We start from the raw sequence: 20,770 nt of genomic DNA on the forward strand, positions 1-20,770 counted from the left end.
TCCATTGCTACATTCTGCTACATCACATAAAGACCACAAGAGTTTCTTGCAACACCACCAACTCCAACTTTGTTTTATTTTATTGTTTTGAATGCACTATGTGCTCATGCTTGTGCAAATGTGAATACAGTTGCAGCATTTTGGACTTCATTTCTGAACAACAAGAAAGCAAAGCACCAATCTTTCATGTGAAAACACTCAATATTAGTGTTATACATCCACTTGCAGCAATATGTCTGGCTCCAAATTTTGAGCATTTAATCTAAGTCAGTGTAATACAAGTAGAACGCTCCCTGCTATTTCTATTTTTGTGACACTCCTGTTTATCAGCTTTTCTTATGGGGGATGAGAGACAACTAGTCATATGCTGCTCTAACAAATATCTGTTTTTGTGAGCTAGTTAAAACTTAATCTACAGCCCTACTGTCAGATGGACCAAGGACTGAAGTTGCATTCTGACATGCAAGCTCAAGGTCATACAGGGTAATCACCATTAAGCTGCATTTTTGCCCAGAGAATTTTGCTTCAGAGAAGGCCCCTCTGCTGCACTGTGAGCACCGTAACTTGCTGACAAGATTGCACTGACTAGTCACGCACGTGAACAAGAGAAACAAAAAAGAGCGACACAGAATCAATTCTGGACTATACAGGATCTTGCATTTTCAACATAAGCCTTCATAAAATTGCATAAATCATTAACATTTCAACTAAAAGTATTTATCTCTACCTCCTGGGATCATGAGGGACAAAGCACTTGCAGAAAGGGACTTTGTGACTTTTCCAGAGATCTTCTTTTTCTCTGTGCTTTCCAATCGCTGTCGAGCCATGTGAGATGCAACTTCACCAGCTGGCTTTGAGGAGTTATCTGTACTGTCCACACTCTCACTTCTTCCATTTATTTGATCTAAGTGCTCTGAGAAACTGCCAACTGTACAAAGAAGGAGGGAATTGAGGGGAAAAAAAGATTGAGGGAAACTGAGTGTCATTTTTTATGGACCACAAAAAAAATGAATTGCACTTAAGTGTAACTGGTTAAGTGTTAAGAAGAGGATCACATGGTCTGAGGTATCACTGCAACTGTTGTGTTACCCATTACAGGTGTTGGCCTAGGGGACAACAAGAAAGACTTGGGATACAGCACAATCAACATCAAGTTTTTACACAGGGGAAGGAGGGAATTTTTTTTTCTCCAGGAACAGAAAGGAGGGAGGGGGACTACATGGGAAATCAAGAGCTTGGGAACAGAATGCGGTATCTTGAGATACTCCGTGAGATACAAAAGCGAAATAAGCTGAAGACTGGTAGATGTGTAGATAAGAAACTAAGGCCCTAGAGTCAACTAAAATGCAACAGGTGTTTGAGCAGGGAGATGATGTTCAAAATGAATTAAGTATGGTCTGCAACACTTCCTCCCAGATTTGTAATGACCAACGTGACTCCCACAAGTCACAGAGAATCCTCTCAATTCTGAAAGGTGTACATCACAGAGAAGTCTTAATTAAAAACACACAATGTGTAGTAAAGTGTTAGATCTAATCTGATCCCAGATCCCTCCTGGGACATCTGTTTTTAAAAGCAGTTCTGAAATGCCTGACTTCTAAATCTCTAAGTGTTACTGCCACAAGAAGGTGATCTGCAACTGTTAGTAGTATCATCAGTCAAGACACCCATCGCAAACTACCTGATAGTGTGGAGCTGCTGATTGTACTTGCTGGAGTGGTTACTTCAGGTTCATCTTGCACCACTTCATCACTCACAAATGCAGACTTTTCCTGCTCCTCCCGGGGTCCCCGTGAGCTGGTGGAATCATCCTGCTCTCCTTCAGCTGATACGGACAATTTTGGAAGCAAACCAGAAGTGCGTTGCTGCCGACTACTGTCAGTCTCAGATGAGATGGATGTAGATATTTGCTGTCTGCATGAAAAAAAAGCAAAATCTCATGCAGTTAATGAAATGAGGAGGCCTGCTACCTTGCAAGCAGGATGTAGATGACTTGCTGTACATCCTTCTACTTACATTTCAGAATATTCTGAACTCCAGCTTAAAGATTCCACAGAGGGCAAGGCTACATTTTTTGTTTTGTCTCCTGCATCTTCCTTTTCTTCACCTTGAATCTGAGCAACTCGATCTATACTACTGAAAACCTATTACAGGAAAAATTAAAAAAAAAAATAAATAAAAATTAATAAAAAAATCCGAGTCATCACCAACATATTTGATATTAAAAAACGATAAGGATCTACAGTTCTATGATTTTAAATGCTTATACAGTATTTCAGAGTGCAAACTTCAAATTCCCAACAGTTCATGTCCGCAAAATTATTTCTTGGCTCCTCATGTATGGGTACACAAATAGAGACTCTTCTCATTATGAATTTATCAGCTTTCTCCTCATATCCAAGTATGAACCAAGACAGTAAAGGCAAAATCCTGGGTGTTCTCTTCCATTATTTCCTGCCAGTTCACCTCCACCATATTGCCTGAGCAAGTCCACTCTTCTCCTACACATCTCTGATCAGCAATAATTAATCATCTCAGCTACTGGAGCTATCTTAGCTACTAGAGTATACTTTTATATAAAACTTTTGGGAAGTTTTACCTTCAATTCAGAGCATTCAAATAATTCCCTCAAATCTACATTTCTCCAAGACTGGAACACATGCTAACCATTGCCTTGCTTTTTTCCTTTGGTTGAATGTCATTAAATTAATACCTACTACATGGTAGTACTGTAGTATTTGTTAAGCTATCACCTACAAGATACACAGGACACAAGTGGAGCAACATGAAAACTATGTATGAAAAAAACAATGCAAAGAACATGTATTAGCATTTAACAACATTTCCTTGACCCTTCCTGTTATGCTCAGTCTTCTGCAAAAAATAACATTGTATTTATATAATTTTCCACTAGTATCTTAAAGATTCAAAGAAGTAACTTTTATACACAGTCTTCCCACATTTTGATTTAATGGTATTCATTGTATTCTTGCTCAGTTTCAGTTAACTTTATAGCTTCCTGTGAAAACAAGGCCCTATATTTCTTCTGTATTTCCAAAATTTGCTAAAGTACAACAATAAGATTACAGAAATTTTTACTCACTTTTGAAAATCTGTGTGAACATGAGGAAAACTGTCTTATCTCTAAATTAAAATCTTCATCATTAGTATCATCTTCTTCCTCAGTTTCCATATGGTGGTATTTCTCAGAACGAGCTACAGACAAGGGTAATAAAAAATCTGAATTTAACAGGAAGAATGGATACCAAGTTATAACATTAAATAAAAATCTAGTTTTATTCTTAAGATTATTTCTGCTGAAGATCAAATCAGCAGTGAAGCTGTAAACTGCCAGTGATTCTGATAGAAGAGATTTAAAAAAGAAGTAAACAAGAGTCAAAGACAGTGATTACTTAAACAAGGCATTAATCACTTTTTTAATACCATAAAATACCTACTGTCAAAATAACTTGTGTCATCTTCAGACTCCAATTGTGGAATGAATTCTGCTTTCTGCCTCAGCAGACTATTCCAGTCAAGGCTCCTGAAGAACTGATGCTGCTTTACTTCATATGCACCACCTGGAGGAGCCAGAGGAAAACACTGAGCAAGTTCTACCAAATCCTCTAAATTAAATGAACTAAATCCCCAGCCAACAATGCAAATAATCATAGAAAGGCATAGTCATCACTGTATACATGAACATCTACTACACATTCCCACTAGAATATCCTAAACCTGTCAGACATACTCCCTGTTCCTGTTTCGCTGCGGCCATTTCTTTTAACAGTTTATTGCCTTATCACATCCCTCTTTTAGGATTTTTATTTTTCTGGATGTAATAATCTGTTAGCTACACATTAGTCTGACATTAGTCAGAATCATCATATGTAGTTCTACAAATACAAGTATGTGCACTTGGTGAGTAAGTACAAGTCATAAAGTAATGCAGAATGATTCTTAATAGCTGCTCAATATAAACACTATTGCTGACTTAAGAGGTCCTTTCAGTGTTTTATGACAGTAATACACAATTCAATAGGAAATACCCTATCACTTTTCTTATTTATAACTGCCTAATTATATTTATCTATGTTAAATAATTACACTAGCTTTAAGTTAGAAAACAACTGTAAGAACGTATTGAAATACTGGAAGTTTTGTCCTGGGAAGGTGGAAGATGATGCCATCAATAGACATACATCTAATTCTAAAACCTGAACAAGTAACCTGCAGCAGCAAGACCAGCTGCCAGCTTGTTTTGCGTTTATGTCACATGGTTTTGGCAATGGGGTGGCTACAGGGGTTGCTTCTGTGAGAAGCTGCCTTCCTCTACATCCAACACAGCCACTGCCAGCTGGCTCCAAGATGGACCCACTGTCAGCCCATCAGCATTATCTGGGATAATGTGTTAAAGCAGGGGAAAGACGGCTGCACAACAGCAGAGAGAAGACAGGAGTAAGAACAGGTGAGAAGAACAACTCTGCAGACACCAAAGTTGGTTCAGAAGGAGCTCCAAGCACTGGAGCTGAGATTCCCCTACAGCCCATGGTGCAACCCATGGTGAGGCAGCTGCACCCAAGCCCATGGAGGACCACAGTGGAGCAGAGATCCACCTGCAGCCCATGGAGGATCCCGCAGTGGAGCAGAGATCCACCTGCAGCCCATGGAGGATCCCACAGTGGAGCAGGGAGAATCCCCGAAGTAGAGTGTGATCCCATGCAAAAGCCAGTGCTGGAGCAGTGCCCTGGGTACAACCTGTGGCAGAGAGGAGCCCAAGAGAGCTCCAAACTGGAGCACAGTTACTGGCACAACTTGTGACCACATGGGGGACCCCATGCTGGAGCACTCTGTTCCTGAAGACTGCACCCTGTGGGAAAGACCCTCCTTGGACCGGGGTAATAGTGTGGAGAGGAAGGAGCAGCAGAGGCAGGATGTGATACACTGACCACAATCCCCACTTCCCATCCTCCCACACTGCTTGGAGGGAGGAAGTAAAGCAGTAGTGTTAATTTGGGATAAATTAAGTTAACTTCCCTGAGTTTTAGTATGCTTTGCCCATGATGGCAACTTCCTGTCCATATCTCAACCCATGAGCCTTTGGCACATTTTCTCCTCCTAATCCAGCTGAGGAGGGAGGAGACTTGGTGGGTACCTGGTGGCCAGCCAGGCCCAACTCAGCACATTGATACTTCTCTATATCAAATCTATCTCTGTATGAAATCTCCAGGATTGGTTTCTAAGTCAGTGTTAAGATTTCTAGATTAGGTTCTTCACTTTTCATACTGCAGGGAAAAATTCTAAGGAGCCAAATCTTCCCAAAGCAGACCAAAATCACCTCTCATCATAAGTCACCAGCTAAGCAGTGAACATTCCTCTGAGCACAGTAATGGGATATCACATCAGAATTGTGTAATTTTTGACTGGGATCAGACACTTCAAGCCCAAAGAAGTCCTTCTACTGCTGTTTTCCTTCTTCAAAGTAAGTATAGTATCCATTTCTCTTCTTTAACTTACCTTTGCCACTCTGTCTTCTAGTAAATAACAATTATGATTTTCATGAAGTGTTATGCAGCTTTCTAATATGTACTGAACAAACAGGACCGTTATTTGAAATGCATGGTGGAGCCTGGCATAAACCATACCATTTTTCAGTGCCCATGTAGGACCTGTCACACTGCAGCCTCCATTTCTGTGAGCTGTTTCTAACACTTGAAGATCCTACAGCTGCCTTATTTCCTTCTTCAGACTGCCAACTCTTAGAGAGACCAGAAGCTTCAAAGAATGTCAGTTCCTAACCGAGCACCACAGGTGCTTCATATTGTGGCACTGACCATTCAGTATTTAAGCCAGCCTCATCTCACCCAATTTACCCACCAACTGTATAGCAACAGACAGAATTTGCTACCCACTTCTGATCCAGCCTCTCACAGGGCAACAGTCTTGAATTAACACTGTGTTTACCAAGAAAATCATCCTGGCAATGAAACAACAGTGCCTGGAAAGAGTGTACTTAAAACAAGGAAATAAAACTAGTTGTGGATTTTCATTTTGCCTTTGGCATTGGTGCCCTGTGCAGCAGATGAAGCAGGCAGTAAGTCGAGAAGCTACTGGGACATGACAACTTCTTCAATCCTAACTTGTTCAACACAGGAAAGGGACAGCACTAAACTTTGCTGGAAGCCACTTAGTCATACCATCAGTTAGGGTGAAGTCTAAGGGCTGTTCACACAGACCCCAGACATTCAGGCTACAAGGGACATGCAGTTCATTCATATCAGTCACATCATTGTGCCTTGAAGGAAGCCGAAGGAAGACATGTCATTTGGGACCATATCAATAGTACTCAGGGTCTGGGTTATAATCATGTTTTCCCTGAACAGCTGTGGTAAGGCCAGTTATGAACTGTTCCTAAAGCCTCTTTTTAATTAAGCCTAAAGATATATAGTACAGTTGAACTCAGTTTTGTGAGCAATTTGCCAAGTACTCTCATGCTGACTCAACCTGCCACTTGGTTTCCTTAGCATCCCAAATGTATTTCTGTTCACAGCATACAGTGTTCAATTTAAATAAGACTATACCTTTATATTTGAGCTTTTTTTTTTGCAGGAGGCTTTTTTTCGGCTGTGTTTACCTAGTGCTTTGCCTAAAGGGATGGCAGTCAGTGACTGCCATATTTTAACACGTAAAAATCACACACAATATTCATTACTGCATCTCAGAGAACTCCCAAATAAATCCTGGTCAATCAACCAACAAATAAACTCTATTACATAAACACATAGCACTTTTATTAGCCTATGGAAGTCTTAATACTTCCTTAACATTCAATTTTATTTTAATTCTTTTTCAAAGAAGGTAGTAGTGCTTGAGAAATGAGAATGACGAGACTTCTCACCGCACAACCTCAGACAGTCATTTCTGAATAAGCAGTTTGAGTACTCATCACCCACCCTAACATCTGGAGGAATTTGCCAGGCTAAGATACTTCTGAAAATGGAAGTTGTGTATTGATTTCCCCCCCAGATTTCTGTATTTAGTCATTTAATACTGTACTCAAGAAGAAACCCCATTCACTAACAGGGCCTTTGAGAAATTTCTGTTACATTTATCAAATCAGGAGAATAGTAAATGCAAATGAGCACATCTAAGTCCCACAAAAACCAGCATGGACGTCACTATGTTAAGTTCATATTACTGGTCTGAATCTATAAATTATCATGGCATGTTGTCATACCGTGTGTCATGACAGATGTTTCCCAAGCAAAACAAATAGGTAAACAAAAGCTACCAATGCTAAATACAGAAGCTATTTATAGTACATTAACAATTTAAAATTAGTGCCTCCTAACCTGTTCCCAGTCTTTCCAATGGATTCTGTCTAAGGAGCAGAGTGATCAGATCCTGGGCATCTGGAGGTGGTGCTTCATCCTTTTCAGGCCAGTTGATTTCATCTATTAAAAAAACAAAAGTTGTTTGATATTGCTGGAGTCTGATTCCACCACAAATTGCATGAATGTTCTCAAAACTGACCTAACAGCAAAGCAGAGTTAAAGCTAAATTAAAAGCAGAGTTAAAGTTAAATTTTTTCAACTGTGCTGCATACCAATTATTTCTGATTTTTATACTCTCTATGCAGACTGCATAGACATACTATGTTTGGAAGTATCACTTAACACAAAACTGTGTTTAGCAGCAGAATACACCAATGCTTGGCTCATGGAAAACTTTCAAAATATTAGCACAACGTGTAATTCTTCTTATTCTCTCTTCCCCCACCAAATCACAGTTTAAACTGTAGTTATGTTCCATGGAAACTGTTGTTAAGATGGAAACTGCAGACCTGACCGGGCAGTTGCTGTTCACATCTGTGTTCCTTCTCTAACGCTAGTAGACTCCCTGAAGTCATTACTCCCATGACTAAGGGTCAAAGTGTCAGACTGGGCTCTGCCGGAATACATGACAGTGAAGCATTTTTTTCAAGAGTCTCATACTTCCATACCACCTCCCCCTAATCACTCTTACACTACTATGGCTTTTGCACTTCATGGCAAGCTGGACCTAAACTGTGGAATCAAGACAGGATACAGTGTGTGTGAACATGAACTTTCTAACAGCCTACAAACAGCAAGTTTTGCCTGGTTTTTGCTGGAAGCTGCCTCCACAAATGTAATATAGTGCAGGTTTAAACAAAACTCTGCAGAAGTTTCTTGGGAGGTACAAGGATTTTGGCATCACAAAAACAGCATACTCAGAGCTCCAGAAATACAGCAAGCTGTTACGGATTTTGTTATCATGTTATGATCTGTACTTCTTCTTTATGATTATAAAATAATCATAACTGGATAAATAATCATCAGAAGCTACACACAGGTTTAACCTTCGCATTTCAGAGCTTAAGTAAAGGTACTGATCGAGACAGACATGAAATGTAACCTGTTTCTGGAGCAATGTTTTCAATTCTTATCACTTTAAGTATCTAAATTTACACTGAGGCCTCCCACAGTTGTCCCTGCAAAACCTGAGGGCAGGAAAGGCAACCTACAATGAAAAAGGAGGCAGCAAGATTTTAAAGTAGAATTTTAAACAGAATATAGATTTTGTTCAAGGAAACAGGAAGAAAAATCTAGGTTACAGTTTCTTTAGGTTCTTTAAGATGGCTCTTACAGTCAAATAGAAGGGGATAATTTATTTTAGCACAGGAAACATATCTAACTGGAGTTCTTCTAGAGCTACTAAGAATTATTTCAGTAAGTAAGAATATTTCAAATAAAAGAGAAGCAACTAACAATCAACATCAAAACAAGAAACTGAGCCTACCAACAGTCTTGGGAGGGTGAGTGGGAATAAATGATATTTACAAAGAGACTTCTAGAAATAATTTCTGTAAGCTAAATTGACACAGTGAACTAGATTAAGATATTTACAAAAGTATCAGCTAGATTGTAACACATGACAATATATCTTTTACAATAATACCTTTTACAAAAGGTAAAATTAATGCCACATGCAAAATAAAATTTTTTCATTCATTTTAAGACTATTCCCTCCCCTTCTCCCGATCAGGGAATACAAGGATAAAAACACAGGTACATATGTCTGGAAATGCAATAAAAACATGAGTTATTTCCATGTTTGCCTACCTACGGCTTCCACTGCAGTTTAAACCTGATTTGGAAAATAAAGAATGAAAATGCATTGCAGCCATGGGGCACCCAGAAAACAGAGAGCATTTGCTGCTTGTGTTAATTAAACAGCTGATTCTTCTTGCCACTCAGGCCTCAGCATATCACATCAGAAAACAACATGGTTATAAATCCATGAACACACAGAATGTTACATGCATTTTGACAGTTTACAAGCAAGTCTGGCTTTCAGCTTCAGACAGAGGAAAGAAAGATGACAACAGAACATCTCCTTAAGTACAAAAGGGGGCTTGCTGAATTCTCACAGAATGAGGAACCAGAGATACATTTTTAGCTATTGGATTTTTTAAGCAGACCATAAAACAGACTGGAAAATACTTAGTAACAGGGGTGCCATTTTGTTAACCTTGTGTCATAAATAGCCATCCTTTATATCTATGCATTTGGGAAATTTATGGAAACAGCAGGTAGGATAGTAAACACTTCTGTTTCATTATCATTCAGTTTTGTCACACGACACATAACAATACTGAGGGTCAGTTTGCAGGTTAAGACCTAAAAGGTTATTGAATTTTAAATGGAAGAAGAACAGCTGCTACAGAAATAACATTACACTCTGACAATCACCAATGAAATCATTAACAATCTGTGAATTGAATTAGTTTCTTTCTTTTTCTCAATATTTATTATTTGGGAGACATTTGTTTTAGAGTTTTATTGCATCTTTGTTAATTTCTTTATTGTGCCATGAGGCATTTTCCCATTTAAAGCAATTTATTTTAACTGTTTCTTCACTGGTATAATTTCTTCACCAAAGACAGAAATCACTACTGCATAGTGGCACTATTTTTTTACTAACATAGCTTCTCTTTTTCAAACAGTGCATTTTAACTCCTGGATTCTATATCAATGAATTTCTGTACATAGTAACAATATACAGTAAATGCAGCTTTTAATCTGAATTGTTTCTGCTTTGATAGCAAATTGTACAGTCTATCAGTAAAATTGAAATATATTTACTATATAACAGATTTTGGTTTCTTTAGTGATGATCCTCACCACTGATTACTTGTCCAAAGAGCTCTTCTGGTGTATCTCCAAAGAATGGCACACATCCAACAAGAAATTCATAAAGAATAATTCCCATAGCCCACCAATCCACTGGTTTTCCATAACCCTGTCGCAGTATCACTTCAGGAGCTATGTATTCAGGTGTACCACAGACCTAAAAGAAAGGAAACAAGCATGATGGCAAATCAAGTCTTAATTGAGATATATCACATTATTTATAATTCCTGAAATGTAAATTAATACAGAAACATGGAAAAATGGAATTCAGTTGGGTTTAGTCTGAGTTTGCTTAAGAACTTATGTTTTTAGAACAACTGACCTACATTAAGAGGCGCCATAATCAAAATTTGCATATCAGTCATGCAAAGGACAGCTTGTGCTGTGTACACATAAATCCATCATGGCAAGTATTTTATTTAACTTAAAACATATTGTTATCCTTATATGAAGGTTGTGATGGTTTTATCTTAAGTAACTTTTAGAGTGAACAGATTGTGAGCAACAGTAATGAGGCATGCTTAAAGGGAAATGGGCCATAGCACAGATTTTAGCACCCTTGGTTGTACAACGCATAATGAGCTCCACTATTACTCTGCTGAGACCTCTGAATTCTTTACAAAACAGGTTTCCATTTGTCTCTCTCACAGATTCACTTGCACACAAATTAGGCTGTTCATCTTACTAACAAATCTTAATGTAAAAAGGAAAAAGCCTAGAATAATCTTCAGGACACCAGTTAAAGTACCTGACATACTCAGCTGGAACACCAAATAACTATGGTTTATTCAGTATTACAGTATGTTCTGCTGGCAAAAAATTACTTCATGTAAATATGCAGTGAAGAAATGAAAAAGGCTGTTTCTTACTTGTTTGTCGAGGAATTCTCTGGCATCTTTCTCAATGTGACCCTCGTACAGATTGGTAGTCAAACTCATTAGCCCCACTTTTGACAGGCCAAAGTCTGTAAGCTTTATATGGCCCATGGATGTTACCAACAGACTGAAAAAGAGAAAGTTCTTAAGTCACTGTGATATAATTCAACACTATGTGCCTCTCATTGTTTTTACTATTACAATTATAACACCTAGAGGAAAATGTTTCATTAGCACTGTAAAATTACAAATACAACTTTAAAAAGTACTTTAATTAGTACAGAATAAATAGGTTAAAAATCTAAGTCTTATATTTGTTACTATTACTATCAGAAGTAAACAAACATTTTATGTACAACTGAACATCTTACAGAATTACAGAATTGAGAGCTGAGACTTGAAGCTTTGAAGAAGTAGTTATCATGTGAAAGACTTAAAATAGAATACATGTAATTTTTGAAATGAGGTGAGTATTTTATGTCTGTAACAAGCTGGGTCAGTCATGCATTTGGAAAAAACCTCAGGATATTAAGTTAGTAACTAGTAATATATTGTCCTAAGACACCATGCTGTGAAGGTATTGTCAATCAATACCCATTACTTTTTTGGTTTTTTTTAAAATGTGAAACAGGAAGATTAATGGAGTTGCAAGAGCCATAGTTTGTATTTCAGCTACTTGCTGCAATGTTAATTTACTTGTATAGGAGCAACACTGTACTTTTAAATATTGAAATTGAAAACCCTAACCCCCTCAGAAAACAAAATAAACCCCCAAAACCCATGCAACAGGATATTTCTGCGTCTGGTCAATCTTGTCTTCAAACATGCAAATACCTGCAAGTTGATGATATTTTATCATCATCATTTATATTTATGGTATCAGTGGTTTAAGTAAAGTATACTTTGAAAAAAATTTTCCTAATGACTAAAATGTGTTTCCCTACATTCTAACCAGAAGAATAAATACTTTTCTCTTTTTAGCTACTCTGATAGCCTCTTCCATCTTAAATACAGAAAATTCTTAACAACTCTTTTGGAAAAAAAGTGCACTTTCTGTAACCACAAGTAATAAAAATTCAAATGCTGTGAAGGACTTGTGAATCTACATAACATTTAAAATAAAAAAGTAATTCAAAGGAAGCTTAAACCTTTTATATTTTGCCTAACAATTTCACACTTCTCTTTCAGTTACATTCTATATACATACTTGTCAGGTTTCAAATCCCTGTGTACTATTCCATAATTATGAAGGTATTCCAAGGCCAGAACAGTCTCTGCGAAGTACATCCTTGCCATGTCTACCGGTAAGGGACCCATATTCTTCATCAAAGTAGCACAGTCTCCACCTGTGGAAACAGTATAAATGTTCCAGATGACTCTATAAATTCTGAGGTGTATCAGTATAAACCACATATGATGCTGAAAGGAACACAAACTGCAGTCACGAATTTTTATTTTCTAGTCAGATGATTCTACCAAACATGTGAACTCCCCCCCACCCCAGGTAGTGTGCTGGAAATAGTGTGAAGCTGGGAGAGACCACTACAAGGATTCAGCTGAAAACCGGTAACATACTGCTGCCTAAGGAGAAAACAGACAAACAAACTAACTAACAAACAAACAAACAAACAAACTAACTAACAAACTAACAAACTAACAAACTAACAAACTAACAAACTAACTAACAAACTAACTAACTAACTAACTAACTAACTAACTAACTAACTAACTAACTAACTAACTAACTAACTAACTAACTAACTAACTAACTAACTAACGGGATGGGGGGAGGAGGGTGGAAGCCCACAGAACCACACCAGGGCATCTCTTTGGTACTGCTTCTGTCCACTGTTCTCAGCATTAGCACCTTTTCAAAATGCCTCATCTTTACGCTTTCTTTGTAAAAATAACTACTACAAATCCCCCAACACTTGCTAATGAAAATTTCAGCTCCAGAAGAAAGCAAACATTTCCAAATGAACTTTGAATGCTAGCACACTTTTGATTACAATCCATAAGGAACTTACTTTAAGAGCAGTTATTTCCCATTATAGCTGGAACACAAGTGTTTTACAAGCTGTTTACTGGGAGATAATGACTGGTGAAAAAAAAGAACCACCTTGATGTTGGATCTGGTTCCTAAGTCTGAATTGCCAGAGTATGGAGGACACACAGGGGGCCCCTACTAATTCAAGTACCATATGGGTTATTTTTCTTTTGTGGTGTTAAGGATATTCTCTTCTTCCTCTATAAAACAGAAGAGCAATTTTACCTTCTACATATTCCATGACCATGCATAAATGACGCCTTGTTTCAAAGGAGCAGTACATGCTGACAACAAATGGATTTTCTGCAAATGTCAGGATATCACGCTCAACAAAGGCCTGTTGGATCTGGTTTCGGAGGATGAGATTCTGCTTATTAATTTTCTTCATGGCAAATCTTTGTCTGGTTTCTTTGTGCCTCACAAAATAAACCGCACTGAGAGGTATGAGTAGGAGAGAAAAAGTCTGGTTAAGTACTAAAAATGCATTTTAAAATACATTTTTCCTTCAACTTTTAAAAACTATATATATTATAAGAACACTTGTTTTTAATTCTATGTACTTTTTCACATTAAAGAATGGTTACAAATCTCATCTTGTTTAAAAACCAAGATGAATTTCATCAACACAAGTTAGTACTCAAACTAAAATAAACAACTCTCCTGCCTTTCCCTCTCCCACCCAACCAAACAACAGCAAATATAACAGCAGATATAATAGCAAATGCTTTAAGCCCAGGTAGACTTCAGGCATTCCCATCAACAAAGGATTACATACAAAATCCAGCTATGGCACAGTGTTATAAATCATTGTGACAAATCCTTATTCTGTAGGAATACTGAAAGGAAATTATGACTCAGACTTAGTCCAGATTATAAGACATATCAGAGATCTCTTATGAAGGCTGCTTAGAAGTTGCTCAAAAGGGTGGCTCTTCATTACCAGGTGCAAAATCTCCCTTTCTTGCTCAGTCCCTGACATCAGCACTGATCCATATCAGAGGAAGGTCACCAGTAGGTAACCCGAAACAAAGATCACTGTGTTAACTACATGGTAGTGTGGGTCTATGGTGCATTGTGAATTTCCACTGGGGTGCTGCGTTTCCTGTATATTTGGTTAGATAAAGTCAATGCAGTGAGGAAAGCAAAGAAAATAAAACCTCCCTTGGGCAACTCTTTCATCTTTCAGGTCTAAGGAGAAGGTATTACCCTACTGTGAAACACTCAGAAGGACTTTACTGCTACATTTCTCAAAATCCCTTGAGGCAAATGCTCAAGATTTTTGCCTTGCTTGGAATCTACTTTACAGCATTTAATGCTTATACCATCTCCTGTATATAATTATCACAGTGTTTATTGAAAGAAAGCACTTAAAATAAAGGGGGGAAGGAGGAGGAAATGGGATTCAATAGAGAAGTTTTTAAAATTCAATAAATTAATTAAATTCAATTTATTAATATTTAATAAATAAATTTAATTCAATTCATTATCCCCATGAGGTCCAACTAACAGCACACAATATATACAAAAAATACTTTTTGTAAACACAAAAAGTAACACTTGCTTTACTATTTCTATAAAGATCTTCACACAGCTACTGAAGTTACAGACACTGAAAAAACAGGACTTCTCCTTTCCTTTGTGAAAACTTTCTAGACAGCATAGTTTCTCTTAATGATTCCAAAAGCTTTCATTAATCCCTCATTCTTGTCTGAGCATGGGGCAGGTAAAAGGCATTACACAATTATGAAGGTAGGTAAAAACTGCCTTGGGCAAAACTCATGACAAACCCTACCCTTTGTGCCTCTTAAGTCTCACTCCCTTCTGCCCCTCCCAAACTGGAATACAGACTGAATTATTCAGCTCCAGTGCTCCTCCCTGCTGACTTCATGCCTTGTGTCCTTCCTACTGCTCCCCTCATATTCACTTCTCTCTCCAAGTCTTTTACAAGCCCCTCATGTGCTTTTCTTCCCCTTGCATTTTGGTTTTCCTCTCTCATTTGTTGCTTTCTCCTGTCAGTTTCATACTGTCCTGCAAATCTTTTCTTTTACCTGTTTAAGTCCCTCTCTGCATTCCTGGCATGTAGAAAATTATTGCCTGAAGTCTCCATCCTTAAAAAAAAATCTAGTTATATGAAGGAACTAAGGACTGATTGAGGACTTTTCATACAAATATTTCTCTAGAGTCTCAAACTGGATAGTGTGCCAAGATGGACTCTTAAAAGGCAGACAGAAACCAGAGCATATTATTACAGCATCTTAATAAATCCTCCTTTCAGATCATACACATCTGCAAGATCATTACTAGCATATTTAAAAATCATTAAAGACTAAGTTCCAAGGACAATGTAGTCCTTTAAATTTCTGGGACATGTTGCTATGTTTTCCCAGCTGTCTAAACTTCATCTTCAGACTTACAGTCACAAGAAAGTAACTTTTTACCAGGAGTCAGTTGTTTCTCAGAAAAAAAAAAATTCAGCTCAAATGTACCAGATTCACAAGACAACTGCAACACAGTAGTCTCTCTCACTTTTGCGCTGCTTATGCTATACAGTGTTTTTAAATGATCTCAGTGTACAGAAACATCTAACATCCCTCACATCCCCTGGTCACAGTAACCCCAGAAAACAGTATTTATACCATATGAAGAAAACTATACCCCAGCCAGCAGCATGTTGATCATCAAATGCTGCCCATGATCTTCAGTAAAGGCAAAGACAACTTCAAATTTAAGGATTCTGTGACACAAAAACAGTGTAGGGGGAGCACCCAGACTTGTCCTGTCAATCCACTGAATGACAGTGACATGCCCTGTCACCCCACAAAGCCACAACCAGAGTGGTACTGTTGCATCCTCCTATTATTTCAAATAAATAAATTGATTTCCTATCTTCTGTTTCTGTTTTCATAACACATCAACGAGAGTTTCCAAAGCATCCTCTGATTTCACTGTGTGAATTTCAACAGGTATGAAAATGCTACGTGTTTTATTGATGCTGTAGCACAACACAGCAGAAAAGCTTAGTTTTCAAAAGAAATAGAACCAGTCATAAGGAATAAAGAACATCCATTTGGCAGTGTCCAAATATTACTTTATTTCATTTTCAACATAAGCCTCAGCAGGAAAATCTATCTCTATAATACCTCTAGTTAGGTATAACTATAAAACACTGCAGAAGTGGTTAAGATGACAAAAACAAGCTAAAATATTTAACAGAGTTGCTGGATTAGTCCAACTTAAATATCATGCCATCTATCACTCTGATCTTACTGTCATGATTCCTGTATTTTCTCTAAATTGAAAAAAAACTCTAATTACAAAAAAAAAAAAAAAAAATCCAGATAGACAGGTTTCAGGCCTAGTTTACAGCTCTCCAATAATTCCAACTTTTAGAGCCATTTCGCAACCTAGTCTATATTCAGTGCTTAAGGCTAAGATACCTGACACTGTTTTTTAATCTGTCAGAGGATCCTGAACTCCTTGTGAAGACGCAGTTACTGTACTCACTGCTTAAAAATTATACCTGCTGACCAGGAACTTTGTTTCATTTTTACAAACAATTTCCTGAGAAGAGACTGCTAAATTCTGTTCAGCCCTGGAATTATGGCTCATGTTGCCTCCAGTGAAGAGAATCTCCTTGTGAGGCTATGGTTTACATTATCTGCTAAAGTTTATAGACAGTTAATTAAGATCAGAATTTAAAGCAGCACTGCACTACCTCCTAACAAAGCAATGTCTGTGACCAGATCAGTTATTTGGGGGCAGGAGGAAATGCTACCTAAAGCACTGCAGCTCTTGGACAATGCACTGCAGCTCTTGGACAATGCACCCAGCCTTCTCATTGCAATATTTCACTTGCCCTAGTCTGCCTAAAAGGAAATGAGAAGCTGTGCACATGACAAAGAGAACATGATGGCTTTGCTCCTTCTCTCACAACGGGTATTACTCCTAGTTGTTCTAATATGTCGTCAATTTTGAGTAATAAAACCTCTCCATACCTTACAGAACCAATGCCTTCCATCTTTATGGCAGCTAGTAAACACAGATGCAAAGTAATGAAACTGCAGTCCAAAATTCTGATGGATAAACTGTCTTGTGCTACTTTAGTGAACCTACAAAGTCACACTTCCACCTGTCCCCTTTCACTTTTGAACTAGTGGCTGCCAGGCTGCTGATGAATTAACCTGACTGATAGGGTTTTATTCTACAGCTGGTACCTTCCTTAATCCTGTTCCAAATACAACTATACATGAGCAAGTACTATCAAGAGAGTGAAGGGACAGAAGCAGTACTTACAAACTGCATGCAGCAGCTGCTCAAGACACACTGCTTCTGAGTTCTTAAATTTATCAAACAACACCATTAGCCAGTATGTCATGTACACACTGACGCTACCATCCCTGCAAAACTGAAAGCATTCCAGGCAGGAGCGAAAGTGGTATCATGTATTTGCTTTAAACTGATACAGCTGTGCATTGAAGAAATACTGAACTAACATCACTTGCTTCCCTGAAATCAAATGTAATTTTTATTTTGTTTAATTGTTTCAAGAACACAGGCTGATGCTAACTTGAAGAGATGGAACACTACTACCTGCTACCTCTCACAAGCTGGAATATGGAAAAAATGTTGTTATTCCAGTAAAAATTTAAAATTTGGGAAACATAAGTTTTGTCTGGCTGAAGAAAGTCAGACAGCTTGTGAAACCATTAATGACTTGGCGAGAATTCTATATATTTACTGATTCACAGCTTGTTTAACTTCTTGTATATTCCAAGCCATTCCCAAAAGCCTCATCTACTACACCTCATGTACTATACAGTCATTTAATTGCACTACAGATGAGTTTACCCAATCAATTAAAAGCAAGGAACTGCTAAGGTATTTACTCAAACCTTCACAAAACCAATAGTTTCTATTTAAACTCATCAAATTTAACATATCTGACAAATCTCTGCTACAACATGCCAAGACCAGCAATTACCCTGTCAAGTAATGAAAGCTTTCCATTTCACTGATAAAGGAAAAAACATTACAGCAAAGGAAAACAGAGTTATAAGGGTTTTCTTTAATTAGTTCAGATTTAAACCCTGCATTATAGCCTCAAAATAAGTAAAATATTACAACAGCATACTGCAGCTTTCGTAAGTCAGAGCACAAAATGTGCCCACTGACATATTTTAGAGAATGAATCAACGAAACACAGGTAGAACTTACATATACTTAGATTATTTAAAAAAAAATAATGCCCTGGAAAAACATCAGAGGCAAAATACAACTGTAGTAGCATAACAACAGTAACTTTTGTTTCAGCTACTTATACTTGTAAATAAACTACAATAAATGCCTTCAGGATAGTTTCTTGCGTTATATTCACAAGAAATAGGTATTGGTGGTTTATTACACTCCATTTAATAGATGGGTTACACAGCATTTAGGTTATCTTGATGTGTTCCCCTTTAAACTTGACCATAACTTTTGAGTAAATCAACCATCAATTGCATTGGTGCTAACAGCAAAAAGAAAACCCTACTTTAATATAAGACCAGAAAAATGGTCTGTTGATTTTACAGTCCATCTGATATAGTAGTCATTTTCAAGCAAACAGATAGTTTTGAAAAAGTGATGTCCTAGAGAACTTAGGAGCACAAGCCTCCTCAATTAACAGTATTGAATAGGTGCTAAAATAACTTTTAAAAGCGAGTAAAGACTTCTAGAAGTTTACTGTCTCACATTTCATTGTGCTCCTTTCCCTCTCCACATATTGGGTTTGTATAGCAAGGTTTTGGTAGTACTACAGGAGCCCACGGTGGAGCAGGTTTCCTGGTACAACTTGTGACCCTGGCAGGGGCCCACACAGTAACAGGCTGTGCCTGAAGAACTGCGTGCCATGGAAGAGTGACCCATGATGCAGCACACTGGGGAGGGCTGTTGCTTATGGGATGGACTCACATTGAAGAAATTCATGAAGAACTGTCTCCTGTGGGAAGGACCCACACAAGCAGAGGAAGGACTCTCCTTGCTGAGCAGCAGCAGGAACAAGATGCGACGAACTCACCATTATCCCCATTCCCTGTGTCCCTGCATTGTTGGGACACGGAGGCAGAGCTGGGAGGGATGGAGTGGTGGGAGGAAGGGGATTCTTAAGGTCTCGCTGTACTTCTCATTATTCTGCTCTGATTTGTTAGCAATAAATTAATTTAATATCGCAAATTCAACTCTGTTTTGCCCATGATGGTATTTCATTAGTGATCCCTCACAGTCTTTATCTCAATTCATGAACCCTTCATTTTATTTTCTCTCCCATATCCAGTTGTGGAGGAGAGTGACAGAATAGATTTGGCAGGTGCCAGGAATCCCAGCCAGAGTCAATAGGCTGTTTTTTTTCTCAGTTTTGACTTTTCTTCGAAGAAGTAACCATTTAAAAGAAAAATGAAAACCAACACAATCTACTTTATTACTTCCTTACTGATGGAAGTAATATCACTCTACTAAAGTGAGAAGCTTTTCAATTTCCACTAACACTACTACTTTCACTAATTCCACTGCTTTCCACTAATACTACCACATTATAACCCGGAAATCTACCCCTGTTTTTACACTTGCTAATGAAAACAATGATTCATGAAGAATCTGGATTTACTCCAAGCCGGTTATTCTCTAGCACCTTTCTTCATGTATTTATCAGGTTCTCATGCAATTTTTATAGTATTATGCCGACACTGCCAAAATGCCAATTTTGTGTGCTATTGGCATTTAAAGATAATCAATAAAGCCTTGATTTTTCCCTTCCACAGACATGAGGAGAAAAACGTAAGTGCATGCCATAGAAGGCTGTGGCTTTTCATCTGTTCTTTTCCAGCTCTGCAGATCCATTTTTGTCTCTGGTTTCAGATGGACAGGTGAATCCAGTCTGTACTCTTTGAGCCTCCTTCTGGCTGTAACACCTATGGAGCAAGTGGCACAAGGAGGTGCAATGAACCTCTGCCTTCAGGTGCCAGGCCTACTCTGCTGACTGCCACACGCTGAGCTGCAGCTGCTCCTTCCTCTCCCCATCCCTCAGCTCTGAAAACTGCTCAGAACTGTGAAAGGTTCAGTGACTCTCAACACCCCTTTCTCCAATAGGGGCCTACCCCACACAGTTCTTTTTATCCTCCTCCAGTAAAAAAAAGAGATGAAGAACAGAGGGGACTTAACATCTGCCAATGGAAGGAGAAAGGGGTGTAGCTAGGGAGGGAATCAGCATCTACTGCTAACTGCTGGGAGGCAGGCTTTTGAGGTACTGGGATAACTGGGAGAAGGTGAGATACAGTAAGCAGCAAATTTGTCTGTGAAGAAGTTCTGAGAAAATTAATTGAGCAGAGCTTGACTAGTGAGAAAATGTATTTGAGTATTTATATAACTTTAATGCAGATTATACTATTTCGCTTGGGCTTCTTTCTGAGTTATGAAAAAATGCCTAGACACAAGAAGCCTCCACACAAACTACCATGGCCAACAGTCTAGGCAGTACTAAATGCCTTCTGTTCCAGAACTCATGGCTACCTTTAACTAAAATCTATCAGAGAGCCCAACAGCCTCAGGCCATTCAGCAGTCACACTGAACTTGAATGGGTAGATTGCAGGTGCTTTTTCTC

General features: G+C 38.2%; 1 protein-coding gene across 21 annotated transcripts in view; it reads right to left on the reverse strand.

Annotated features, from left to right (window-relative positions):
- Positions 1-20,770, reverse strand: part of MAST4 (microtubule associated serine/threonine kinase family member 4) — a 286,733-nt gene that overhangs the window by 11,057 nt on the left and 254,906 nt on the right. For all 21 annotated transcript variants that reach the window (XM_086869392.1, XM_086869390.1, XM_086869389.1 and 18 more), the window contains 10 exons: positions 13,362-13,570; positions 12,297-12,435; positions 11,084-11,216; positions 10,206-10,371; positions 7,353-7,454; positions 3,459-3,581; positions 3,104-3,216; positions 2,017-2,144; positions 1,682-1,914; positions 728-928 (listed from right to left, as the gene is read on the reverse strand). In XM_086869392.1, coding sequence (XP_086725518.1) covers positions 728-928; positions 1,682-1,914; positions 2,017-2,144; positions 3,104-3,216; positions 3,459-3,581; positions 7,353-7,454; positions 10,206-10,371; positions 11,084-11,216; positions 12,297-12,435; positions 13,362-13,570 — 1,547 coding nt within the window. The remainder of the gene's footprint in view (positions 1-727; positions 929-1,681; positions 1,915-2,016; positions 2,145-3,103; positions 3,217-3,458; positions 3,582-7,352; positions 7,455-10,205; positions 10,372-11,083; positions 11,217-12,296; positions 12,436-13,361; positions 13,571-20,770) is intronic.

The sequence above is a fragment of the Cyanistes caeruleus genome, chromosome Z, assembly GCF_971803275.1.
Source record: "Cyanistes caeruleus chromosome Z, bCyaCae1.hap1.1, whole genome shotgun sequence".
Taxonomy (NCBI): domain Eukaryota; kingdom Metazoa; phylum Chordata; class Aves; order Passeriformes; family Paridae; genus Cyanistes; species Cyanistes caeruleus.